The sequence below is a fragment of the Epinephelus moara genome, chromosome 5, assembly GCF_006386435.1.
Source record: "Epinephelus moara isolate mb chromosome 5, YSFRI_EMoa_1.0, whole genome shotgun sequence".
NCBI lineage: Eukaryota > Metazoa > Chordata > Actinopteri > Perciformes > Serranidae > Epinephelus > Epinephelus moara.
The window spans coordinates 28767779-28793855 of record NC_065510.1 but is presented as its reverse complement, the minus strand read 5'-3'; the positions used below and the strand labels follow the sequence as shown (position 1 = coordinate 28793855).

The window sequence follows — 26077 nt, the reverse complement described above, 5'->3', positions numbered from 1 at the left end:
ACAAACACTTGAACACACATCAGCGCGATAAGAACCACCTAAATATGACAGAGACCATCTTTGGGAAAAATGTTATTTGACATGTACTTTGAGTTTTTAGTTTGGCCCATGTCCCATCCACTAATGACCTATAATGCAGCCAGCCACTGGAGAGAGATCCATTTGTTTGGCTTCACTTTTGAGGAGCTGTCATGTTGTCCATCTTTATAATACAGTCTACACTCACTGACCACTTTATTAGGTACATCTGTTAAACTGGTCGTTAACACAAATAGTATTGTTGCTGACCGTGTCCATCCCTTTATGACCACAGTGTACCCATCGTCTGATGGCTACTAGCAGCAGGATAACACACCATGTCACAAAGCTCAAATCATCTCAAACTGGTTTCTTGAACATGACAATGAGTTCACTGTACTCCAATGGCCTCCACAATCACCAGATCTCAATCCAGTAGAGCACCTTTGGGATGTGGTGGAACGGGAGATTTTCATCATGGATGTGCAGCTGACAAATCTGCAGCAACTGTGTGATGCTATCATGTCAATATGGACCTGCAGCAACTGTGTGATGCTATCATGTCAATATGGACCAAGATATCTGAGGAATGTTTCCAACACATTGTTGAATCTATGCCACCAAGAACTAAGGCACTAGCACTAGGTACTAGCAAGGTGTAGCCTACCTAATAAAGTGGCCTGTGAGTGTATATTAGCTACCTATCAGTATATAAAGTAGCTAGCTTCACCTTTACCAGCTTCAACATTAAAGTAGTAACCATACTGTTCAAGACCAACACACAATTAAACTCTGTGTGTTTTTTTTTTTTTAGCAAAACATAAGCACACTTTCAGCAGTGGTTGTGGAGTCAAATTGGTAGGCCTACTTTAAACTAAAATAGTGTTTAATTAATCTTAACTATGTGAGCTTTAGGCCTAAACATCACCACATGTTAAGCTCAACGTCGTGTAAAACATATCCGCTACATAGCCTATGAACGCTGCTAAAAGTTATAGCCTGGCTTTGTTCAATGCTAACTTTTACTCTGGCTCTGAGCAGTTGCCAGGCAACCAGCGGACACTCCCGGAAGTTGCTGCTCCAAGATTAAAATTCCGATTAAAAAAGAGATTTTCTATTTTTCTACAACAGTTTTTATACGGATTTCACAAACGACAAGTAACGACGAGTTTTATATGTTTAATTAGTGAGGTTTGGGTCGGGTTTTGTTACCGTCAGATGGGGCAGCTGTGACGTAAGCTCCCTACGGCACACCTGTGTGTATTTCTACTTAATGAAGTCCTTCATACCTTTGTCAGAGACACACCGTTTGTGTTGTCAGTTATGATGGCTGAATCTCGGAGAGTTCAGTTGACCACGTTGCCCTGTAACGTACCTCCATCCTCTGTCAGGCCGGCCTCCGCCCAAAAGTCTCCGTCAGATGTTGAACAGGGGAAAGAAAACGGGTCAGACCGGCCCGCTGACACCAACACGGTCCGGCTGGTGCTCACATTGTTTGAGCCGGACGAGAGGAGCTTTCCGGAGTTCAGCTACAGCCAGCTGGTTGAAAACAAGGTGAGATTTTCCCTGATTTATACTGGGAAAAAAACCCAACTTAAAATACTATCTCCCCATTTTTTTTTAGAAAGTAACTTTTAAATATAATTTAGCAAACACCTGCTGCTTACAGCTTTAAAAATGCAAAGACACACTTGGTTTTCTCCTTATACACATGTCACATCAATAATCTGACTGGGTTTACCTTTTTTATTTAACCAAACCTTTTTTTTTTTCCTTTTTTCAAACTTTTAAAATAAAGAAATGGTGATTTTAGTTAATCTTGTCAGGTGTTTCACTACTTCATAATTCTATTCAAACTGAATTTTTTGTGTGAAATATATTTTTTCACATCAAGTTTTATTTTAATGCATTAAAATGCTGAGAATCATATTGTAATCACTACTTTTTTTGTAACAAAAAAAAAAAAAAAAAAAGCAACAAGCAATCTACTGATATCAGAATTATTGAAGGTTCTGAGTCAATAATGGGTATGCATGGAGGTCCTATGACAAACTGACAGCCTGGCCATGCTGCTGTTTTGCTGCACACTGCACAGTGCATGCTAACAGTGAGCTAAATGTGTGACTTTAGGACACTCAGGTCCCACTGAGCAGATTTGAAGAGGAAGAAAAGCGAGAACATGATGAGGTCGCTGCTATTTCAAGGAAGTTGGAGGAAAAATATGTGAGTAGTTTTTTTTTCTTCTCAAAACTGAATTATTGGTAAGTCTGACAAGAATTCTTTAGGTAAATGAAGACCAGTTTACTCCGTTTTAGAATTGTAAAATCAGTCGAGTTGTACTAGATTTTTCTTTTTTAAACTGACATTTTTAAATGACAAATGGCACATCAGTATTTTGCATCCTCTTGTTGCAGGGTGACAAACCCAAGAAAAAGAAGGACCGCATTCAGGACTTGATTGATATTGGATACGGTTATGATGAAGAGGATTCTTTCATTGACAACTCTGAGGCTGTGAGTCAGTGTCAAGTAACATAAGATAGTTCTTATATCAGCATCTTGGAAGATCTGAGGCCTGTACTACGAAGCAGGATTTGGAGTTAGCGAGGTAACTTCAAGGTTAACTCTGGGTTTTCAGTACTATGAATCTGGTTCTCTTTTTACTAGGATAAATCACGATGGTAACTTATGTTGAACAGCTAACCTGCTCCTGAGCAGATCGGATCACAACCTGTCAACACCTCGATCTCTGACCAGTCAGATCACTGAAGAAAGAGGTACCCACGGACAATAGTCCGGAGTGTCAGGTAAAAAAAAAGAGGAGCCTCTGCCTCTAAACAGAGAGATAGTTTACAACACTAAACATGTAATTTTAGCAGGATTTTAACTTATGCAAAGTTTATTTTAGTCCGCAGTGATAGTGTTGCGATTTTTACACTCTGATTCCATCACTGTAGCTCAGAATAACATGAGACATCTGTGTGACGAGAACTTGGGGAAAAAAAAGATAAAAATTTATAAGAAAAATAATCCACACACTGTTAATTAACTACAGTTATTATAAATGCAACATTCTGTCAGATAGACCTCATCAGTCATTAACTAGGCTACACTTCCACCCTTTATCTTAGGAGCAGAAACAGTCTGGCTTTACCTTGAAGTGTTTCATGTGACATATTCATCATCATCATCATCATCATCATCCAACTAAATAGCAAAAAATACTCTATACTAATGTCACATAATATAGCTTAGTGATACCTACATGTAATTTGAGTCTTGGCTGACGTTGAATTTTTGGATGATATATCGATATTTCTAGTGTCAGTTATATCCCACGCTACTGACATAATTTTGTCTCGTAGTAGCAGACATTTTCATCTCATATGTTGTAGCTTCATTCATGGTTTTGATGATGTCGCTCGTAATTAACACGCCCGCCTCTTTAACATGAACGCGCTCTTGGTTGGATAGGAAAACCCAGAGTTGACTGAACTAGTCGATAACCAGCTTTGTAGTACCGGTTATCCAGACGGCCATTGTTAGGGTTAGTCACGCCAGATAATAAAAAGGGATTCTGAATAAGTTGAACAGGCTTGGTAGTACAGGCCTCTTGTGTTGCAGAAAGATACAGTTTTGATTTACTATACACTGACATTACTCAACACTGACCAGATATCCCCTCAGTGAGTCATTGCAAGGCTAGCTCACTTTGGTCCACACTGACATTTCGAGGCCCATCACTTCAACATTTTCTTCTGGCTTATCTCTCTTACTGATAAAATCTATTTTAATCAAGTTACAATACTGTTTCTGGCTGGTCTCTGTAGTATGATGAATTTGTGCCGGCCTCCATCACAACCAAATTAGGTGGGTTCTATATAAATTCGGGCGTGCTGCAGTTCCGCCAGGCTTCTGAGACCGAGGACCTCACAACAGAGGAGCCCTCAAAAGTAAGTTGTGCATCTAAGAAACATGCAAAGCATTGCTATGATGTTTTTGTTACCTCGGGGAGTATGTTTCAAGTTAAGAAGACATTTTTCAATCCTGTTTTGTAAGCGATACCACAGTTTTAAACACCTTCAAACAATGATTTATTTGTTTGTTTTAGAAACGTAAAGTCAATGGCAGACAGGATAAGACAAAAAAGAAGCGCTGCAGAGAAGGTGAAGAGATGATGAGCAGTGTGGATCCTAAGTCAAGGTGAGTCTGACCAAAGAAATTTTACCTCTTTGTTTAGAGCATTTCTCATTTGAGTGAATACAATTCTCAGAATAATTCTCTCATAAGCATGACGTGTATATCTTGTAGCACTGTGTCTGAAATTGGACCTGAAGACGAGGTGATGAAGAAGACAAAGAAGAAAAAGGCAGTTGGCACATTAAGTGTCACCAGCATGTTGAAAAAGTTTCAAAGAGAGAAGGAGAAGGAGCGACAGAAGATGGAGAAAGCCAATCAGAAGCCAGCTGCTATCATGGGCGGAGTCACAATCCCTCTGTGCCCGGCGGATGCAGCCGGTGGTGGAGGAACAGGACTGACTGACCCTCTCCTTAGTTTAATTGGATCAACCAATGACCACGCTCTTATCCAAGCAGCCAACACAGTGGATTTTGATATTGACTTAGACTCTTTATTAGACGTCAGTGAAGGGACTTCATCACCAAAGATGGTTCCTCAACCTGCAGCAGAGCTTTTCAGACCCAAAACAGATGATCCGGCCCAGATCAGTCCCAGTCTGACCCAGTCTGATGCTGCTCCTCCAGTCCAGCCTCCAAATGCGAAGACTAACTTGCAGCTCAGGCCTCAATCAGAGCCAATCCAGCTCCTGTCACAAACCAGTTCTACCTCACCTCACCAGTGTGTCCCGCTGCCAGAGGGACTTCCTCCACAACTGGAGGACAGCATTCGAAAACTCATGGTGGTAAGATACAATTTTATTTAGATGTCACTGTGTCCATGTGTTGACAGATTAAAGCCAGTTAACTTTTTGTCATATTTCCTGAAACTGTCACAACATCCAAAACAACCAATCAGAGCTGACAATCACTTTAACTGCGGTCAAACTAGTCAGCGCTGATCAAATACAAACCAAGCTTCTGTTACTGCGTTGCTTATTTCTCACCTCAAATGTTTTCAGAAACATATTTAAGTCCATGTTTAGCTGAAAACTACAGGGAGGCGCTGACTATAAACACCATCAAGTCAAACAGTTTTCTGACAGTTTCCAGCAGACCTCAGTCTGCACAGGAAGTCACACACACTCCCATCCTGTCAGATCCAATCCGATGTATTAAAATGTTATCTGAGCCATGTATCCGTTTGTCTGCAGCCTCCAATTGTTTTAGTTATGACAGAGTAGCCTATTAAAATACTTTACACGCAATCTGTAATTTCTGTTCATGGCTCAACCTCCATTTTACATGAATTCTCACATAAACCAGCATCACATCAGTTTGCTGCTGTTTATTAACAATCTAATCAAATCCCCACATTACTCTAATCAGAAGTCTTTGTGTTGCCACATACTTCAGTAGTTAACAGTCCAATGTAAATATAGAATAGATGATGTATAGTTTATGATCTGTGCTATGAATGTACTTAGTCTCTCTGATAACTAACCATCAGGCACACAACATCTATTCCGTTAACAGAATAAACCCTCAAATCACACAAATAAAATCAAAATCTCTCCAGTTCTACAAAAATGAAAACGTATCAGGTGAGAGCAACGCGTTTCCCATCGCACACTGTAGAGAACTACAGCACCTGGCTCTGAAAACTGTACAGCAGCCTCGATCTCCTGAGATTATTGTTGTCCACTTCTGCATGATCTCAGAGGAAGTCAAGATTAAGTCGGACACAAATCTAATCGGCATGCATTGTGAGGTGATCGGTGGCAAACAATTCTGCGCAGCCATGGCTCATGTCAAACAAACCTTATCTGTCTCCTGTAAAAGGTTACCAAGTTAGTTACCAGCTGCAGCTTTGAGAACTTGTGAATTGCAAAGATTGTTGATGGCCGATTTATTTTTTATTTTATTTTTTTTTTCAGGTTGCCAAGACCTCAGAGGGAGAGTCGAAACTCAAGTTCTTCACTCCAGAAATCAACTCAATCCTGCTGGAGTGAGTTATCCAACAACACAGACAAAGCAGAGTTTTGTTGCATTGGACATTATATGCTGGAAGCACTTCTTTTAAACTCTGCAAAATGAGCAGGCAACTTCTTGAATGTTGTAGATTGCACTTGTGAGAAAGCACATGCTGTTCTGAGTTGGGTCGTTTTCTTGAAACCAGTATCCTGTGGAGTTTTCTTTTAAACAAAGAGTAACATTTACGTTCAGTGTTTCTCAACAAAGCGCTTTGTGTGGATTCTCAAATAAAACAGGGACATAAAAACTGACGACCCCTGACTAAGTGAGATATATCATGGATATTTCATATTGTATTCAATGTATAGCAATAGCAGCACAGAACAACTGATATTGTACAATGAGCCCAAATAGTGAATGCAATAACTGCAGGAAGTTTGTGTACGATGAGCGATTTTGATGAATTTTGAGCAGATTACTTCCTTCAAATATTGCAGAGATGAGTTTAAAAGAGATTTTTCGTAACTTTTTCTAGACTTGTCTGGTGTTATATGGGTGTATGCGTGGCAACTGGATACTGGGGGTCGCTACTGTACAGACTCTGGCTCCAAATTATGTCACCAGTGCAAGATGGCAGCAGCTATATTTGGGATATTTTGGCTTCAGTTTTGTATAGTTGAAGGAAGTGGAGATGCATCATCCATCTTTACATGCAGTCATTGGCTCAGTCTGGTGTGAGGCTCAGTTGATAGACCAACTTGAAATACCACTTGCAGATGATGTGTGCATGCTCTCAGTGGTAGCCTGCCATATATTTTTTTGTGCAGACCGATGGGGATTCTCCACAATCATGAAAATGAGTCCTCATGGTAAATGGACTGCATGTATAGTGCCTGTAACATTACTCACGTGCTCACTGGTCATTAGGAGCAGTTTTGGTGTTCACTGTCTTTCTTAAGGTCACTTTCACAAGCAGTCAGGAGTCCTGTGATATCTGGACAACCTTTTCTGAGCTACTGAACTTGTCACACACAAATCTGACTGTATTTGTTGTACAATCTGACTTTAAATCCCGAAGCAACACGTTCTGTCTTTCGTTGTCCGTTGTGATATTGAACCTAGTTTTTAAGTGTGTAGTTCAGCGCTCTGACTGTGTCTTAATCCAGTGTTGAGTTGCAGTGTCGGGAACAGAGTGGCCAGGTGCGCTCCAAGGTGTACACACACCTGTCGTCTTTCCTGCCCTGCAGCAGAGACACACTCCTCAAACGCGTGAAGAAACTGTTACTCGCACACATGGTGAGGGTGTTTTAACGTTTGAGTTGATCACAGGTCGTATGGGTTGTTCAAGTTATACATTTGCATGCGACTCACTTGTTGAATTTGACGCTGACAAACAGGAAGCCCCTAATGTGGGGGATCCCATGCAGAAACTCAAGGAGGCCATCGGTAAAGCTATGCCCGAGCAGATTGCACGTTTCCATGAAAACTGCCAAGCATACGATCAAGCCAAGACTTTAAAGTAAGTTCATCAGCATATTCTTTCATAATCATAGTGTAACTTGATCAAAATGCATAAGCCTATTCTTTTATATTGATTGACATGACATTAAAGATATAAAAAAACGCTAACTTGAATTAAGGTGGCTAAAAACACATGGACTGGAATCCACCGGAGAATCCTCAGAACAACCACTCTTCCTAAGAGACTTCCTCATTTGGCTTTTTGATGATTGTGATGGAGAGTCCAACACGTCAGTCCAAAATCTCCTACAGGTGTTCATTTGGACTGAGATCTAGATGACAGTAGCGAATGATTAGAAGTTATTAGCCTGGGTTATTATTTGCTTAAATCACTGAACTCCACAGGCCTATATCTGGGACAGGTGTCAATATGGAAGAGGCCTTTAGTTCCTTTCACACAAAAATGCTGCTCAGCAAAGATTGGGAAATACAACCAAATAATGAATCATTCATTTGATCTAGCTCTGAGAGAGAGCGCTTTATGACATTCTTTTACAGCACCCTAGGATTACAGCACCCTGCATATCGATACAACATCACTTTATCCTGTTAAACAATGCTCACAACTTAGATTAATGTTTATGAACAACCCTTTTGAGTCTTTTGATTGGTGGACCCTTGCAGACTAAAGGATTATGAATAACTTACAGGTCAATCAAGGACACAAAATTTGACTTTATGACAGCTTCAGAGGTACACAGTCACCACCTTTTTTTTTTTTTTTCATCTCGTTTACCAAATCTGTATGCATTATTTTTTGGTGCTTTTGGTTTTAATAAAATGAATTGAACAGTTGAATCACACAGAATCTAACTGAGCTAACAATGTGTAGCATCTCCATACTGACAAACGTTTAAACATTTATGCACAAACTAAACAGCTAACTAATATTAGCTCAAGTGGGTAGTCAACAATCTGATTTTATATATCCAAATAACGTCTATAAAAAGAATGAACTGCTTGGTAACCAGACCAGGCCTCTAATTGAGACAGACCTTTATTTGTCAAAATGTGTAGCCACACCAGGTTAATAAAAGGGACTAGGCGTTTACTTGGGACTAGGCTTTTAATTGAAGTTTAATGGTACATCATTTTCATTCTCATCAAACCATTCAGTGAACCCTCCTTCCCTATGGATGGGGGTACTGTCATCCTGGAAGAGACCACTCCCATCTGTATAGAAATGTTTTATCATAGGATAAAGGTGGTCACTCTTTAACTTTGTTTTGCAGTGACCCTTCCCTCTAAGGGGACAAGTGGACCCAAACCATGGCAGCAAAATGCCCCACACAGCATAACAGAGCCACCATTCATCATGTTTCTCCGCTCATTTATTTCACTTTTTCCTTTTAAATTTGTCACCTGTCTGTATCTTTCTCCCTCTCATCTTGATCTCTGCTTCTGCCCATGCCAGGGAGGAGGAGAAAGACGGCAAAGAGAAGGTGAATGCTGGCCCAGAGGACAACGTGGAGGAGAAAGCTGGGAAAAGAGGAGGCCCAAAGAAGTTGTTCCAATGGAATGACGAGATCAGGTCAGATGTAACTAAGATCGCTTGATTATTTGAAATGTTAGTTAACCTGCTTTTATTTATTATTCCATTTTTACTAAGTGTAAAAATATTCTCTTGTGCAGGGAGAGTTTGTGTCAGGTGTTACAGGTGAAAATGGAGAGATATAAAAAGGAAAGGAAAGGGAGCCAGGAGGTGGAGGAGCACCTGAAGACCTTGTTGGAGAATGAGGTCAAACCTCTTTGGCCAAAAGGGTGGATGCAGTCTAGGTTTGTGACACTGGTGCAAATGAGTTTTGTACTTCTAAAAGTATTATTTACCAGATTGTGTATGCAGACATGCTCTTTCTTATCATTTGTTGTTTCAGGGTGCTGATAAGGGAGAGCAGGAAAATGTTGAGCCCGTTTACGTCATTACCGTGAGTACAACGAAGAACTGAGCTCCCCCAAACAGATTTGATCAAAAGTCTATTTTTTTTCTTCTTTGATCAAGGGATGTCTAAATACAAATTAACTTGATGTCTCACATGTTCTCAGAGTAAAGAGGGCCAGGCCTGAGAAGAAGCAGCCATCTATCGTTGACCCTCCAGCTTCATCAGATGGCTGCACTGTTCCCCTGGGGTCTCTGCCACTGAAAGGACTCCCCCAAGAAGCAGATGATGTCTTTATCGTGAGCTCAAATATTTCCAATTCTGTGTCACTTGGTACTGAGAAAAAGGAAGCTGCTGTCTTGAAAAAAGTGGATGGTAAAACAGGAGAAGGGGCGGCAGCGGATGCTGGTTCCTTTACACCTGCAGGAGCAGACAAACCTCTGGCCACCAGGTCCACTCCGACTCACTCCCTCCTGGATCTCCTTGCTGATCAAGCACTGGCTCGAGAGCAACCTCTCTCAGTTTCCGAGGAGCTCCTAGCAGCAGCTGTTGCAAAATACAAACGTTCAGTTCAGCGCTGGAGCTTTGGGATGGACACCAAAAGTCCCCCTCTTCCTCCTCCACCTCCTCAGTCCAGCCCGGTCGGTTTCCCACTGAGTGGGGTGTGTCATGTTTTGCCCCAGCTGCTGCAGGCTCAAGATTTTCCCAGACACGTGGATGATCATGTGCAAATCATCTCTGACGATGATGATGACGTTATTATACAGTGACAGCTCTAAATGCAGATTTACAAAGAGTAAGTTTTTTATTTATTTTTAGTTGTTAAAACGTTGGCTGACCTAACAGTTATTTACTCTTGATTTTGGGAGAATGTTTAAAATGGGTGATTTACTGTTGAGACAGATTATAAAATGAATCCTTTAAAATAAAAGCAGCAGATATCCTGACTTTTAGTCTCTACTACGGATCAACCAATAACCTACATTTCCCATTATGCATCTAATAGCTGTTTTGTCAGACCCTTCTTGTCTGTAAAAGGCCCTCGTCTTTCAAATTCCACAAACTCACTTACTAGTCTCACAAAGCCAGACCCATCTCACACTGCGCCAGCACCAGAGAAAGCCCTGGCTGAATCCGTCATAATACCACAGTAAGGTAAAAAAAAAAATCTCTAGATTGTTTGTTTGTATTTCTTTAAACCAAACACAATCGTTTTGGGTGATGCTAAGCCCAACATGCAGTGATAGTGCCCTTGCAAAATAGTGTTGATGGAAGGGAACTTGTTTTGGTGGAACATTTGCGCATGGCTTGGTGAGCCCTGGCATGGAAATATTAAATCCCTGCAAAAGAAAATGCCACATGAAACATTAAAAAGACATTTTAGCATGTAGGCTGCTAGCTTGGAGGGTGTTATTGTTTCATGCACAGCGCTAAAACAAGGTGTGGAAATGAGTCTGGCTACATGAGACTATTTTCATGTAGCAACAGGGATTTTGAAAATGGTAACGTACAAGAAGCGTGTTGCCGAGGGCTGTCCCAAATACCAGTTTTTGGGAATTGAAGCTTGAGATATATTCATGACTAATCAACACATGGGGGACAGAGGGGGTAGATGAGAGACGAGGACATCAGTCGATGCATCTAAAATAACGTGACAATCAGCCACTTTGTTACCACACAGGTAGCACATTAGCCATGATAGCTAGAAAAGAATAATTTGCAAGATGGCTGAGCTTTTAATTGCAGTTTTCCAGTGATTGCCAAGCTTGTTGTGGATTTGTGACATACCAGTTTCCTTTGGAGTATCTGGCGTTTGACTTTTGGGGGTCATCTTCGCAAATTTATGAACTAACTATTCAATAGCTTGATGGGGTTTTTTTTATTTATTTTTTTTATATCTTGCTAGCATATCTTTAAGCCTGGCATAGGGTCATATTGTCCCTGTTTTTGTAGTGCTGGACTGCTAACGACTGATAGTCAATGAGAGTAAGTCGTAGTCACAAAACTGTCACTAAGTTTAAATGTTCATGTCTGACAATAACTAAAAATGATTAATGTTTATGCACAATGAATAATTTTGAATAAGTATTTCTTAATTATTGGGGATTTTTGGGGTAATGCATACATATATTACAAAAAACATTTGAAAACTGACTGACATCAGTTGCCACGGCAACAATCAAAGCTTCGAAGCGTTTGGATCTGCCCTAGTGTTGACGTTTATCTCAGCAGTTGATTATAGGCTTATACCCACAGTCTATATCCTGTGAGCCAGATGATTTAGTCGCTTTCCAACTACATCTGATGACAGACCATGAGATTAGTTGAAAGCTCAGGAAAAAGCTAATCAGTGGATCTTAAATAACTATTTATTTATTTTTTTTGGTCCGACTTCTATTTCTAATATATTACTCAGCAGTTGTGTTGGCCTAATAGAAGCATGCATCTGAGGAGCAGCTACACCAATAGTCCCTTTTTAAGATGAGACAATGCAACAGCCAACACACATAGTGAAGCATACTATTTTTTGCCTAAGGACGATGCAGGCTTTGAACATGTTTATAGTTTCACATTTTATTATTTAGCTGTCAAAAAAATAGTCAACATTTGGTGACCTGATGTCTACCTACTATAAATGAAATGCTGCAAAATACCTTTTATAGATTTTGATAATTTGCAATTTACCTAAGTGCCGATAACACATGTTTAACGTTCAGTGACACATTGTAAAGTCGATAGAAAATAAGTCTTCTGTCTTTTCTTTCTAGATGGGAGCAGTCTCCCTGCACATGGACTGGACACATGATGGGAATCTACTCAGAGAGCCACCTGTGATGATAAACCTTTAACTGACTTGTATTTGAAAGGCTTTGTTTAAAATGTGAATGATTTAGTTTGGATTAATAAATAATAAAATGCTTACATGTTGTGTAGTCATTTGTTTTTAAAGTGTAATTATGCGAACACAAGGTACAGTAACTGAAGCAATTCCAAGCCTTGAGTTTTAGTTTTGAGCTACTACACTCAGTGGATTCATTTTTAAAAATGTGTTTTTCACATTTAACCACAGCAGTGCACAGTCATGGTGGCTTGACTGCCTTTTCAAACAAAACGCTTAAAGGCTTTGTGACTGCCATGTTTGTCCACCTATTATTCTCTACTACTGAAGCATTTTCTGTATCAGGGATGTGTTTTGGTTTTGGTGTGACCTTGAGCCAGCAGAACTGAAGTTCCAGTCACACTTGTTACCAGTATTTAACACCTTTATATAATCAAATTGTTTGCCACTCTGTTCAGCACATAGACTGCATAAAATAATGGCTATAGCTACCATGATATCAACCACTGGTTTGTGGAGTGCTGTTTTGAAGCCTCAAGTTTGGCATTTCTGCCGTTGCCATCTTGGTTTTTTGGGGCCAGAAGTGACCGTATTTGAACGAGAGGGTAGAGCTGTGAAGGAGTGAGGGGTAGTCTGACTCAGACTGGTGACACCTCAAGCAGCCTGTCCCTTAAAGCAACTGCACCCTTAATTATGTATCATTTTAAGCCAAATGTAAACAGATGAGTTATATAAAAGTTCTCCCCCTGAGCAGTAAAATTAGCTGTAGAGACCAGAGCCGTTTTTGTATACCAGGCTGTAAACATGTTAATTGATGGTGTAAAGTTGGCCATTTTAACATGGGGGTCTGTTTGGATTGACACATCTGGAGCCAGCCTCAAGTGTCCTTTCGATGAACTGCAGTTTTGGCACATCTGTGTTGGCTTTATTTTTCAGGTTGTCGCCTGGTTTGGCCTCACATCAGTGATTGACCTGCATTTACTTTCATTTTGACCATACTTTGTTACTGAATGAGCAAGGCAGTACTGCTGTTGGATACAAGATAGTTCAGCATTTTAATGCACAGCAGACCGGCTGTAACCTCAGTGAAAGAAGACCCGGTGCTTTGCAATGTTAAAAGTGTAGACACCACACTTTGGTAGCTCTTCATATTACAGACAGGTGAGCACATGTACACAGGATGGACCTCGAAACACTTTTTGGCAAAGAGTTAAAGACAGTTCATAAACATCCTCTGTAAAGAAACAGGCATGGGAGAAAGCAAACCACCGTCACAGACCTATATCGCTGTTGATTATTACAATTTACAAGACTATGAATTTATTTCTAGAGCAGCTTTCAGTCTTGAAGATATGAAAGTTAGCTTTTTTTGCATATTACACAGACCAGCTTAATAACACACTGTAAGAAAATGTACCTGGGCAGAAGCTCTCTAAAAGAGAGCCATATTTGCTGCTAGTGAGACCACACTGTTTTTTGGAGTGCTGACACTGTACAATCAGACACTAATGCGAAAGTGATCAATTTAAACAAAAGAGAGACAAAATAAGTTTTTTCTCCTGACAAAGCACAGCAGGAGCCGTTCATCCAGACAGCATGGGAAGAAGAAACACGCATCATGTTGGGTTCTCTGAGTAGGTTTTACAGCCAGCTGATCATCTGAATAAGTAAAATGGCCAACAGGAAATGTCTATTACAGCTGTGTGTAGTTCCTAGGAAGAGAAAGAGACAAATTAAATCCACCAATACAGGATTACTTTTCACCTCAGTTATTTATTTTTTTTTGCTGTAATTAAAGAACAGAGCAATATTTCTCAGAAATTTGGAAAGGACGGCAGGTTTAAACATTTTTAGTTAGAACTCCTCATATAAAAAGTCTGTGGTTTGCAGGTCTCATGGTTGGACTGATTTCTATTTGTTTGAAATTCAGTGCGGAAATGCAATGACATTAATTTTATAATAATGCAGAAAACATAAACCTACCACTGTTGGGAAGGACCTCTACCTCCACTGTAAAGTTTGTATGTCCCAGTGGTCCTTGTGCAGAGACTATGTATTTGCCAGCATGTTGTCTGCTTGAGTGAGTGGGCAGGGCAACCACCTGCCCATCTTTGTACCAGGTGACCAATGGTTGGGGGTTTCCTTTCACCTCACAGCTGAGGCTCTCTCCCTCTCTCACCTGCAGCTTTGTAGCACAAACCAGCTGTGGACCAACTGAGAGGAAAGAGAAGTCAGAGTGAGGAAGAGGAGGAAAAGACAAGCAAGGTGTACATGTTTTTAATCAGGAAAGATGTTGAGACACTCAAGAGAGAGGTAGAGAGGTTGTAAAGAAAAGTTCTTACTACTAGAAATTATACAACTTAAACATACTAAAAATGTTAGCAGTTTCACTCACAGAGAACACTGGCAGTGATACTTTGTGACTTCACCACTGGAGGGGGCTGTGGTCCTTCAGGTCCCAGTTCCAGCTTTGCTTCACACCAGTACACGACCCCATCATCTTCTTTACTGGGGGTGATGTCTAAAGTGAAGGTCTCATTCACTGGTTTCTTCTCTGTGATGTTTTCAGAATGAAGTTGACCCAGTGTTGTTTGTCCTTTATAAAAAGTCACAGTGAGGTTTTCAATAGGAGCGACTTCCTCCACTGTACACTGCAGAGTGTACTGGTGACCCTCCAACACTGGCCCAGTGTGATTATCAAAGCTGATGGACACATTGTCTGGAGGCTCTGTGGAGACAGATCATTGGATAAACCACACAGAAAAAGATATTCTAACATGTCAGACAGACAGAAATATGAACTCACTGTAGACTGTTAGAGGGAGATCAATGTGGCACTGCCCTCCCAGTTCAGACAGTGCATAGCACTGAGGCTTGATGCTCCACTCCGTCATCCTGTCCACACTCCAGACCAGAAAACGATCCATAGTGACATCAGGAGGTTCCTAGAGTTACAAAAGGTCGCAGATCACAAATTAAGATTAATACAGTATTATCATATACATATCACTAACAGTAATCCTGCAGTAAATCCTAAATTTGTGAAGCTTATAATGTTCCGTTTTTGTTGACACTGTCCATGCCTATGTGCCAAGTTTGTGTTCAGAGTATCGAGCCTTCTTGGAGTCTCTGGGTGTGGTCTAGAAGAGCACACCACCTTCATACTACATAGTTTTGCTGCAGTTTTGTATATTTAACACGCACGCATCCAATGTGGAGAGATGCACGAACGATGGGTCGCCACAGCACAATGCCCCATGCAGTTAGGGGTTCTGTGCCTTGCTTAAGGGCACCTCAGGAGTGCCTAGGAGGTGAATCGGCACCTCTCCAGCTACCAGTCCACACGTCGTACTTGGTCCCTGCGGGGACTTAAACCGCCAACTTTCCGGTTCCCAAGCCAACTCCCCATGGACTGATTTACTGCTGTCCCAGTAACGCATTTAAATGGTCATGGACAATGATGGGAAAACCTGAAGGGCGTGACTGGGAGAAACGGTCTGCCTGAACTGAGTTTGAATGCTGCACTTTTATTGGACTTCTGTGTTAGTCATTAATTGACTACAACAGACCAGGTTATTCCTAAAATCTGCACCATAGGGTCTAGAACACTTTGGTGAAGAGAGGAACTGTCAGTTGATCACCATGTGGTGGTGCGTTGGATCAAGTGGCGGGGAGGCCGCCACAAAGACTCTGTAAATCGAAACATATAGTGAGGGTGAACTAGAAACATCTGGCTGAGGTCCCTGTCCACATCCTCCTGCCTCCAGCGGACCTTTTTTCTGTACCCTTGCAGAGTCCAGGACCATGGCCACAATCAAAGCCATTTTAGAGGTAACTAACTACATCAACTTGTTGGGCACCTTTTAGCTGGAGAAGGGATTATTTTGAGCTTGGCCAGCCCAGGAGACTTCTTAAGCAGCAGTGAGGTATCAGGAGGCCAGACAGACTGCAGCATCTGTGATCATGAAAGCAAAATCCTGAAAGAGATTCTGGCAAACAACCCAGGAAGAGAAAGCAAGTTCTCCTCCAGCCTGTTCTCAGCAGGGCAGGAGACCTTCTGACTTAGAGTGTGGATATTGTTGGACAATGGAATAAACATTTGTGACAGTGACAGTTTTTGTGGGCTGGCAGACAGAGGTGGTGGTTCCCATTTTGTCTGTGTCAGAAGAGTTCTCACCTATTGGATATACTCCGTTTGGTTTAGGCAAGGGATGGCACCTGGGTATAGCGTGCAGGAGGCAGGACATGACGTGGACTACACCACAATCCCATAGCCAGATTGTAATTTGTTCTTAAACAAGGTCTCTTGCCATTTCTTTAATCTGTTGACGATTTTGGCTCCGGGCCTTACCAATAGAAGTCGCAGAATCTTGCCATCTCTCCAGTTAGAGACACAACACAACCACTAGCTCACTGTGAATTCTCTGGACAATTACCTGCTTGATTCACCCATGGGCATAGTCAGACACTACACAAACTTCGTACTAGAGAGCTGGCAAGATAAAGTCTGTTTAATACCTGATCCAAATGATTTGGACAGTTGGGTTCTGACATGCAGCTCCCCTTGGTAATGTCCAGATAATTTCAGGTTTGCAGTGCATGTGTGAAAGGGGCCTTAAATTCAGAAGGAATGATGCAGATTTCATTCTGGTTGTGGAACAGTGGACCAGCTCTTTACACGTTTAGGAATCCTGCAGCCTATATGTGCTTTGTGGAGAAGGCTTGCAACCATGGCACCCTGGATGTCTCATGGGGAATGCCACAGAAACATGGAGTGCAGTGGCTGTTTTTATGTGCCATTCTGTCCTTGTATAACCACAGTGAACACTGTGTCTGAACAAAAAGTCCAGCACATCCTCTGTGGGGTTGGGCTTGTCCCTGATTCTGTTTGTGACACTCATAGACAGAACTCAAGGTGCAGCTGAGGGGTGCAGAGTGTCTGTTATGTTGACCTCAGAATAACATCTCTACTTTTTTCAGATAGCTCTGCTGGCTTCATTAAGCCATTATAACCCAGTTTGCATTGGGACAGTTTGGGTCAGTCTGAAGTGGTGCAGATGAGAGTCAGCACCTCTAAGTCCTCTAAGTCTGAAGTCATTGCACTCTGCTAAAAAACGGCAGATTGCTCCCATTAGGAGTGAGTTACTGCAACAAATGAGGAGGAGGAGTTAAAGTATCTTAGAGTCTTGTTCCCAAGTGGGACACTGATAGGTAGGGGAGATAAGGGAGTCTCAAGTTATGATAACAGGGCGTTCAAGTTATATATCAGACAGTATTCCCCTACCAGTGAGACTTCCCAACCAAGAGCGGAAAATCGCTGAATCGTCGATACAGAGCAGTTCGCTGAAACTGGATCTTTATACCTGTGACAGGAGAGTTTACACACAATTAGTTGTCAGTCATTGGCACAGAAACATGAAAGAAGTACGCTTCTCAAACATGTCACACAGAAACGAAGAGGGAAGGCCTTTTTGTGTGTGTTTACTTGACTTTTAGTGCCTGCATCTGCACATAAATTGGTAAAATTCCTCTCATTCTTCTGCACTGTACGACTTCCCTCCTTTTCCTTCGATAATTTAAAGGCATCAGCTGCTAAACAAGTGCAGATTACTGTCAGAGTAGAAGCTGGTTGGTATAAAGGGACAGCGGGAAAAGGTGAACCAGATACCTAAGCTTATCAATAGACAGTCCAGTGCTCTCAGAGTGGCATGTTTAAATCACCCTTTGCCCAGTGTTACCCAATACACAAGAGCACTTTGGTGCAAACACTGTATCTCATGTCTGTACACGAGGGTCAATCTCCACTCCAAAGATTCTTTTGAAATGAAGAAAAGGAAAGACACATGAGGAAATGTTATTTGGAATTTGATTGAGCAGACCCTTTAATCACTGAGCCACCGCACCACCCGAAAAATAACCACCAGCTATTTTTGACATACCTGACCACCAGAGTGGAGGGTGACATCGTCAAGGGGCAGTGGACTTCCTCTGTTGACTCACCAGAGTTGCTGATGAAGGGTGGGGTACTGAGAGAAGGAGACTGATGAGATGGGAGGATTGTTTGAGAGGGAGAGGGAGGTGAAATTTGTGATGAAAGAGGTGGAGCAGGTGTGTAAATGGAAACAGGGGATGAGGTAGCTGAGGTCACAGGGGTGGTCAGAGGGTAGGAAGGGAAGAAAGACACAATAAATCACTTGAATTTGTCGACGTATTAATAAACATATCCTGAGGGCTCCCTCCCAATCAAAAAGAAAAAAAAAGAAAAACACATAACATGTCATAACAATTCTCTCTTATCTTAAAGTATAAACACTGAATACAGAATAAACCCTAAAATACAAGAATTCACAATTGTATTATGCTTACATATCTGCAGTGTCAATTCCAATCGCAGAAAAGAAATGCTGTATCTCTTCATTTGTTTGTGTTGGTGCTGTAAGCCAAATGAACCCATGAGTCATTTCCCCCTGTCTTTACATAATATAGACAGGGGTCAATTGAATTTTGCCATCTCGTGAAATAATACTCTTTTTAGCTGATCTGTTGTGAACCATTGTTTCATAGCACACTGAATACACCCAGTGTGTTCCTCTGAGGAAGGAAGGACACCCTGCCCAAGTCAAAGAACTCGCTCCTCTTTTCTATGACCATTGTTCCACTGAATCCTGAGGTTGTTCTGTCGCCTATCAGATGATCTCACTCACAGTAGCTCTCTGGTGTGTGTGTCAGCATACCCCCCCTGCCAGAATTTATAGTTACATTTCCCACATGCCAGTCTGTAAAATGAGTAAAACAAAACAACTGCAGGTTATGACAGTCTCGTGTATAGAGCTGAATATCGTACGGATGAGCGCAGTTGAAACAACTTGTTCATGATTTCACCAGCGTTCAGTGATGGAGGCAGTCCTCAGTATCACTCATTGTACAGAATGGACACTGTAGGAGGTTTACTTTGTACTATAATGCTGGATTATTATTATTATTGATGCATCATCGCAGCATTTTAATGCTGTAATGTTTAATCTACTTTATGAGGTCAAATTTTTATTTGTTAGCTATGGAGTCAGTTTCATGAGATGGTATATTTTGTTTCAATTTCTTTGAATATGAAAAGTAACTAGAAACTATAGCTGTCAGACGAATGTACAGTAGTAAAAATTACAATATGTCCCTCTGGAAACTAGACGATTAGAAATATAATGTGACATAAAATAGAAATGCTCAAGTACAACAACTCAAAATCATACTTAAGAACAGTAAGTGTACTTAGTTACTTTGTACATTCATCATGACACACACATACTGTACATGTACAACAGATGAAATGTCCTCATAGTGCTGTGTTTCCCTTTGTTATGTTTCTGCCTGTGGTTCCCAGGTAGGTCCCCTCAGTGTTTCTACAATAAATCTGAGAGATCACGAGGTAATTGCAGATGATTCCCGAAGAAAATACCTTACCGCTCAGCAATTTTTAAAGCTCTTTTTCATGTGAAGTCAGTTTTATTTACAAAAACATAAATTTACCTGAGAGGGCTCTACCAATGCTACAGCATACCTGTAAGCTACTCTGCTCACAGATCCCACGGCTTTGCTAATCTCCTTGCTTGAGTCTGTTTTTTTCTCCTAAAAAGAGTTTTATCTCTTCAGTCTTCAAAAAATGTCTAAAATTACACAATTAAAGAAGTAATTATTGATCACTGGTTGACTGCTCACACCTCTTTAACAGTCACAACCGGTGACGAGTGGTCACAAGTACATCCTCCAGCGTAATTTACTGTGAGGGATCACAACCCCAGAAAAGCTTTACTATTTTTAAATTACAAGTGTGTATCATCTGACTGTTTCCACATCAAGCATTCAGTTGTCACTTCACTCACCTGAGCCGAACAGGCAAAACAGCAGAAGTGAGATTGGTCGTCCAGATGCACTCATCCTTCATCAGGTTCCCTGACTCAAAATATTGGCTGCTGATATGACGTCTCTCTCAAACACCAGTGACTGGCTGTGTGATGCTGGCAGAGGCACAGCTTGAGACTTCTGAGAAAACACACTGGGTACATCAGGTTTTTATGGGAGTGTGGGTGTGTATGCTTTTTTTTTAGCATGTGTGTTCTTCTTGTGTGTGTCTGAAGCTGCACTGAAGCTGATGATCAGGCAATTCCTTTGCTTGGCCTCTAAAACCCACCATGGGCGTTCTCTGTTAGTAAATCAAGACAGGAAGGAAGGGAGGGTCAAGAATAATGCAGTGTAGTGCTGCTGCACAGAGGGCAAGAATGAGTATGCGTTGTGTGCGTGTGTGCGTGTGTGTGTGTGTGTGGGGGGGGGGGGGTTACACAAAGATGATGTGTTGTCACAGAAAATCCAGCATGATCAATACAATGAGAGCTGTTGTTGATATTTCAGTGTTTCTCACATCCACCACATTGCTACATTGCTGTCTAGTTTAAACCATGTATGTCCATATTTTTCCATTTCATATATCTCCTGAAGGCTACAGTTGATAACATCTATGAAAAAAACTTTTTGTCATATTTGCTGAAACAGTCACTATATTCTGAAAGAAGTACACAAGACAGATAGTCTGTTAACAAAATCATGCCCCTCCTAACTCTAATCAGAGTCGAGGAGTCTCTAACTCTTTCTGATTTACCAATTTCTTGCCTCAAATGTTTTCAGAACAGCCCATTCTCTTTCTGAAGTCGAATACTGCCTGTGTCAGTGATTTGTCATCAGGCAACGATGCCAAAAGCCACCTTGCGCGGTGGTATGATACACTACTGGGCTGTGTCAGTTAACCCTAACCCTAACCCCACGTTCTTTTCTTGCCTAAACCCAACCACATGCTTTTCTTGCCTAAACCTAACCAAGTGCTTTTGTTGCCTAAGCCTAACCACATGCTTTTCTTGCCTAAACCTCACCATGTGCTTTTGTTGCCTAAACCTCACCATGTGCTTTTGTTGCCTGAACCTAACCATGTGCTTTTGTTGCCTAAACCTAACCATGTACTTCTTGGCTGCAGTTAATAAGGCGTGATTGACATAAGTGACAGCTGTGTTATAAACTCCTTGGATCTGACTGGATGTTTCACATAGGATAAGGCCATTAGAAGTGCTGCAAGGCAATAGAGGAGGCAGTGGTGGATCTTTTGGCATCCAAAAAAATAAGGGACATAAGGGAAATGGTGGAGAGGGCACAGTACAAAAACAAGAGGAAGACAAAATTTGCATACTTTTATTGTTTGTCATTAATTGTTACTATTGGTTAGCTAAGGTGTTTATTTGTCCTTTGTCATCTGTCTTTAGCTTTTGTTCCTGTCAGTAATAAATAGAATAATTCGTCACTGAGAGTAGGGAGATGTGTATGATTTTTATTGTCTATTCTGTGTATGTGAATGATGTCACTAGCAGTAACTGTTTTTTCTCTTCGGCATCTGTTTTTAGTTGTTAGAGCTACTAAAGAGAGAATATTGGACTCCATCAGGTGGGCACAAGCACAACTCTAAATGCTAATTTCACCACGTCTGTTGTCGTTTACCATATCAACAAAGACTTGTGGTTTATCTGAAGAGGCAATAAAATCTCTCTCTCACCTTTGCTCTGTTGGTTAATTTTTAACCCTAACTTGACAATTAAACAGGTTTATGCCCATGTTGACACCTACCAGGGTTTGACTGTGCTGTCGTCAATCTTCCCATCAGACCATAAGGAAGTCTGAAGCTGAGAGTATCGATTAGGTTTAAGGTGCGCTTCAGTAAGAGTCTGCTTTCTTTGATTGTTGGGACGTTCGTGAGACATTTTGGACAGTTGAGCTGACAAACTTCAGGTAAGTTTTCAATGAAGTAAATATAAATTCTGCAATAATTTTAATGGTAACTGTTGAGCAGATCCAGACGTGTACCTGCCTGATATCTGGAATGGCATCAAGGCTTGAGACAGCTGTGTTTCTGTAGGATATTGGGTCGATCTACATGCCTCTATTTATCTCTATATTTGACATTAAGAATTCTTGACAAATGTAAAATATTTAAATCTCTCAAATCTTCAAATTCAGCCAAATTAATTGATTTTTATTGATTTATTTTCAAGAAAACCTATATTAAGTCTTCCTTAAATATGGAGGACCACATCTGTCATAAATAGTCACTGAGCATTCGCTTAAATGATATCTCAATGGAATGCTGGATTTCATACAATATTTTACAAATGAATAAATAATCCCATTGATATTTTATTAACTGATATTGAAATGGCCAATAGCAAGAACGACTGTTTTTACAGACTCAGTAAAAACAGGTCAAATTAGAAAAGAGACAAAAAAGGAAAATCAAGCGTAAAAAGTAATTGTGCCTGTAAATGCCTAATTGAAATGTGTATTGTTTTTGTGAAATATTTTATTAATTCCATTTTATTGTTCAAACAGATATCACTTTTTCAGATTTTTTTTATAACTATTTACATGATACCTGTGGTCCGGCATACGTTAAGGGTTGAGAATATGCTCTTTCTAATGCTCAATAACCCATTTAAAAACCCACTGGATTATCTGATAAATGTGTCATCACAAAGCTGTTTTACTCACATAAGGTTGACTTCTTAGAGACATGGTTTTGCGAGACAGTGAAACTGAAGCTCGCTCCTAACTAATTCCCCCTCTCCTGCCTCTTCAGTGATTAAAGATGCTGGTGTCACAACTGCTCTTGAAGACTCTGGAGGACCTGAGTAGACATGACTTGAAAAGATTCAAGTGGTATCTTGCTCTCAATAACTTGAAAAACTGTAAACGAGTTCCCCTGTGCCATCTGGTAAGCCCACACCGTCGTGACACTGTGAGTAAGATGATAGACAGCTACGGTGAAGAAAAGGCTGTGAGCTTGACCGTTGCGATCCTGAAGAAGATGGAGCACAACAGCGCTGCAGAGGAGTTAGAGAAAACATACGCAGGTACAGTTCGTCAATGTGTTTGTAGATGCTGCTAAATTGTGTCTCTTACTGATTGTCTGTGTCCTAATCGTTATTTTCCTAGAGGGAGCAGCAGCTCAGGAGAAAGTCTCTCGTGCAGATGTAACCTCCTCCTCCTCGTCTGCTTTGGATCTTCCAACTGATCAGAAAATTTCTACTGATGGAGCAGCTGGTGCCATCACTCCTAGGGCTTCAAATGCCACTAATGACAGCATGAATATCAGTGGTAATGTTTGCAGGAATGCTGGCAGTACCGTTAGCAGTAATGATAGCATGGCTGTCAGTGGTAATGTTCACAGAAATGTTGGCAGTATTGTTTCCGGTAATGTTAGCATGGCTGTCAGTGGTAATGCTCTCAAAAATGCTAGCTGTATTGGTGGCAGGAATGTTGGCAGTATTGATAGCATGAATTTCACTGGTCATGTGTTCGGAAATGTTGTTTACACTGTTAACGGTGATGGTAGCGTGGTTATCAGTAATAATGCTTGCGAAAATGTTGAGGATGATATTGGCCGTGTTGCTGTCATAAACGGTGATGTGATTATCAGTGGTAATATTGTCGGTGATATTGCCGGAGATGTCAGTGATATTATTGGCAGAAATGGTAAAGTGATTATTAATGGTAATATCCGCGGAAATGTTGGCCCTATTGTTGGCTGTAAATCTGTTTTGGTTATCAGTGGTAATGTTCGCGGTAATGTTTGGGGTAATCGTAGAGTGATTGTCTCTGGTAATGTCAGAGGTAATATTTGGGGTACTGATACCACTGATGGTAGTCTGATCATCAGTGGTAATGTTCGCGGTAATGTTGGCGGTGATGTTGAAGATGGTATTGGGGAAGTTGCTGACAGTTTACGTAGTATGATTATCAGAGATGTTGGCCATCATGTATCACTGAGCACAAACAAATGCAAATACCTTGGATTTAAAAACCCAATAGGCAATAAAACAGATTCGTATTCATATTCATATTCTGATTCTGATTCTGATTGATTCGGATTCTGATTTGGATTCTGGTATTTGATCAGTTAGATAAGCCCTCCAACGGCCCCAACACTTCACCATTTTTCACCCATGCTGACTATTACTGGGGGGTTGCCTGTGCTGTCCTCAATTGACCTATGGCTAAGCCACGCCCCCCTCCACTCACTTGGACAAACTGTCAACATTCAGTGACCGGCACTATGGCAGGTGTCACAGTACACGGCATTTCGCAGGAGGCAACTGATGATTTTTGGGGATATAACGATCAGATGTCATTGAGAAGTAACCAAAAGGGCCTAAACTACGCATTGGAGGGATATATTCATCATTTTATTGTTGAGAAGCTCGATGAAATGCTTAAATCACAAGCCAAAATTTACAGGTCACAGTGTAAGTTACGCTTGTGAACCGCATCTCGTTGCCATCGCCATCAAAGACAACAAGTTAAAGTGCCACTGAAGTTAAGGTTTTTGGCTCAGAGTATGAGAAAAGGATAACGGCCTTTTTACTATCTTTACCAAGAGTGTCTCTCCGTTAGTTTGGTGCTACAGTATTTACACTGAAACATTCAGCATAATGTTTGCCAACCTTTGTTATCTCTGCGATTATTACAGAAAAAATAATGAAGCTAAGCTCCAGAAGTTAACATTAGCTTAACTAGAGCCCTTTGGACAACAGCTAACAATGATGTACGATCACCAAAGTACAAAACTAGAACAAAATAGACTAATGAACTCCCAGCAAACAAGGTGACATGATGAACAACGCAGCTAGGAGCTAACGTTAGGCTAACTTTAGCTGACGTTAGCTAGAGATGTTAAAGATAACTTTATATTTCTTTCCAGCAAAGTGAAAATATGTTGCCTCAAACACGATGTTGACTTACCTTAGAACAGATGTAGACATCGTTGTTAATCTTATTCATGTTGAGTTGATGTCGTGGTCTAACGTTACCACACAACTTTATCCAAAGGAGACACTTTTCTCGTTAAGATGTGGTTAAGGAAAGGGTAAAAAATACACCTTGTCGCCCAGCCTCTCAGGATACCTTGTGTCGGAGTTGCATGTACCCCATGCACACCGTTTGACCATTTTTAAACTTCAAATCTCAGAAAAGCTCTCAAAATATCCTCTCTCAAAAGCTCATAAAACCGAACAAAACTGACTTTCTGTAATGCATTTCAATGGACATCCAGACAGAGAATGTCCGAGTGTATGGGAATGGCTATATGCACTGTGATTGGCTCATCACGTTTGAGGGCAGGACTTAGCCATAGGTCAATTGTGGACCATAAGGAGGTTTGAAGCTGAAAGAATTGATTAGGCTTCAGGTGCTATAAAAAGTAATCCAAGGACAGGAGAAGGGTCAGTCTACAAAAATGAAAGACAGTGTTCTCAGAAATTTAAACTAAATTTCTTGTATCATTTATTGATTGTTGTTTCTTTTAATTAAGTGCAGTATCATATGAATCGCGATATGAAATGGTTCACTGAAAGGTGAAGCAGCCATCGTCTCTCAAAAAGTGATGAAGACAGCAGAACACGCAAACTCATAAAAACTTACATTTTAGCTAGTTTTCCAGTACCACTTATGGATGGTCAACTTCAATAACTTCATGAGTCACAAACAATGGTAGCAAGAGTGTCCCATCTATGTTCGTCACTTTTTAGTGTCCCCCGGAAACAAATTCTATTGTCACCTTTGCTACATGAAGCATTTATTAAGATGCTTTTTAAGTTTCAGTGCTTTGAGCTCTCAGGACCACCATGTATTTTTTCCCACTCAAAGTAT

At 40.9% G+C, this 26077-nt stretch overlaps 2 protein-coding genes across 3 annotated transcripts; one reads left to right on the top strand and one right to left on the bottom strand.

Annotated features, from left to right (window-relative positions):
* The first annotated feature begins 1333 nt into the window (after positions 1-1333).
* LOC126390181 (ubinuclein-1-like) lies at positions 1334-13264 on the top strand. Of its 2 annotated transcripts, XM_050044355.1 has the most exons (14): positions 1334-1572; positions 2149-2241; positions 2433-2531; positions 3848-3970; positions 4129-4220; positions 4329-4938; positions 6070-6140; positions 7273-7402; positions 7504-7625; positions 9042-9158; positions 9260-9403; positions 9502-9552; positions 9671-10300; positions 12273-13264. In XM_050044355.1, the coding sequence occupies exons 1-13, from the start codon at positions 1342-1344 to the stop codon at positions 10272-10274; spliced, it is 2487 nt and encodes an 828-aa protein (XP_049900312.1). In that variant the 5' UTR covers positions 1334-1341; the 3' UTR covers positions 10275-10300; positions 12273-13264. The 2 variants fall into 2 exon arrangements, with proteins under 2 accessions (XP_049900312.1, XP_049900313.1); XM_050044356.1 differs by lacking the exons at positions 7273-7402; positions 7504-7625.
* Positions 13265-13419: 155 nt separating this feature from the next.
* Positions 13420-18994, bottom strand: LOC126390811 (vascular cell adhesion protein 1-like). The gene is made up of 7 exons (XM_050045278.1): positions 18913-18994; positions 18283-18481; positions 17628-17706; positions 15150-15288; positions 14739-15071; positions 14327-14557; positions 13420-14055 (listed from the first exon to the last, which is right to left on the bottom strand). Exons 1-7 carry the CDS (start codon positions 18992-18994, stop codon positions 13985-13987), a joined length of 1134 nt encoding a protein of 377 aa, XP_049901235.1. The 3' UTR covers positions 13420-13984.
* Positions 18995-26077: the final 7083 nt, after the last annotated feature.

What these genes read in the sequence shown, in the direction of transcription:
- LOC126390181 (XM_050044355.1), top strand. Translation starts at nt 1,342, where the DNA reads ATGATGGCTGAATCTCGGAGAGTTCAGTTGACCACGTTGCCCTGTAAC. An exon ending in GGAAGTTGGAGGAAAAATAT is followed by an intron (nt 2,242 to 2,432) that starts GTGAGTAGTTTT and finishes CTCTTGTTGCAG; the next exon opens with GGTGACAAACCCAAGAAAAA. An exon ending in GATCAAGCCAAGACTTTAAA is followed by an intron (nt 7,626 to 9,041) that starts GTAAGTTCATCA and finishes TGCCCATGCCAG; the next exon opens with GGAGGAGGAGAAAGACGGCA.
- LOC126390811 (XM_050045278.1), bottom strand. Translation starts at nt 18,994, where the DNA reads ATGGTCATAGAAAAGAGGAGCGAGTTCTTTGACTTGGGCAGGGTGTCC. An exon ending in GAACACACTGGGTGTATTCA is followed by an intron (nt 18,482 to 18,912) that starts GTGTGCTATGAA and finishes CTGTGACCTCAG; the next exon opens with CTACCTCATCCCCTGTTTCC. An exon ending in CCCTCCACTCTGGTGGTCAG is followed by an intron (nt 17,707 to 18,282) that starts GTATGTCAAAAA and finishes CTCCTGTCACAG; the next exon opens with GTATAAAGATCCAGTTTCAG.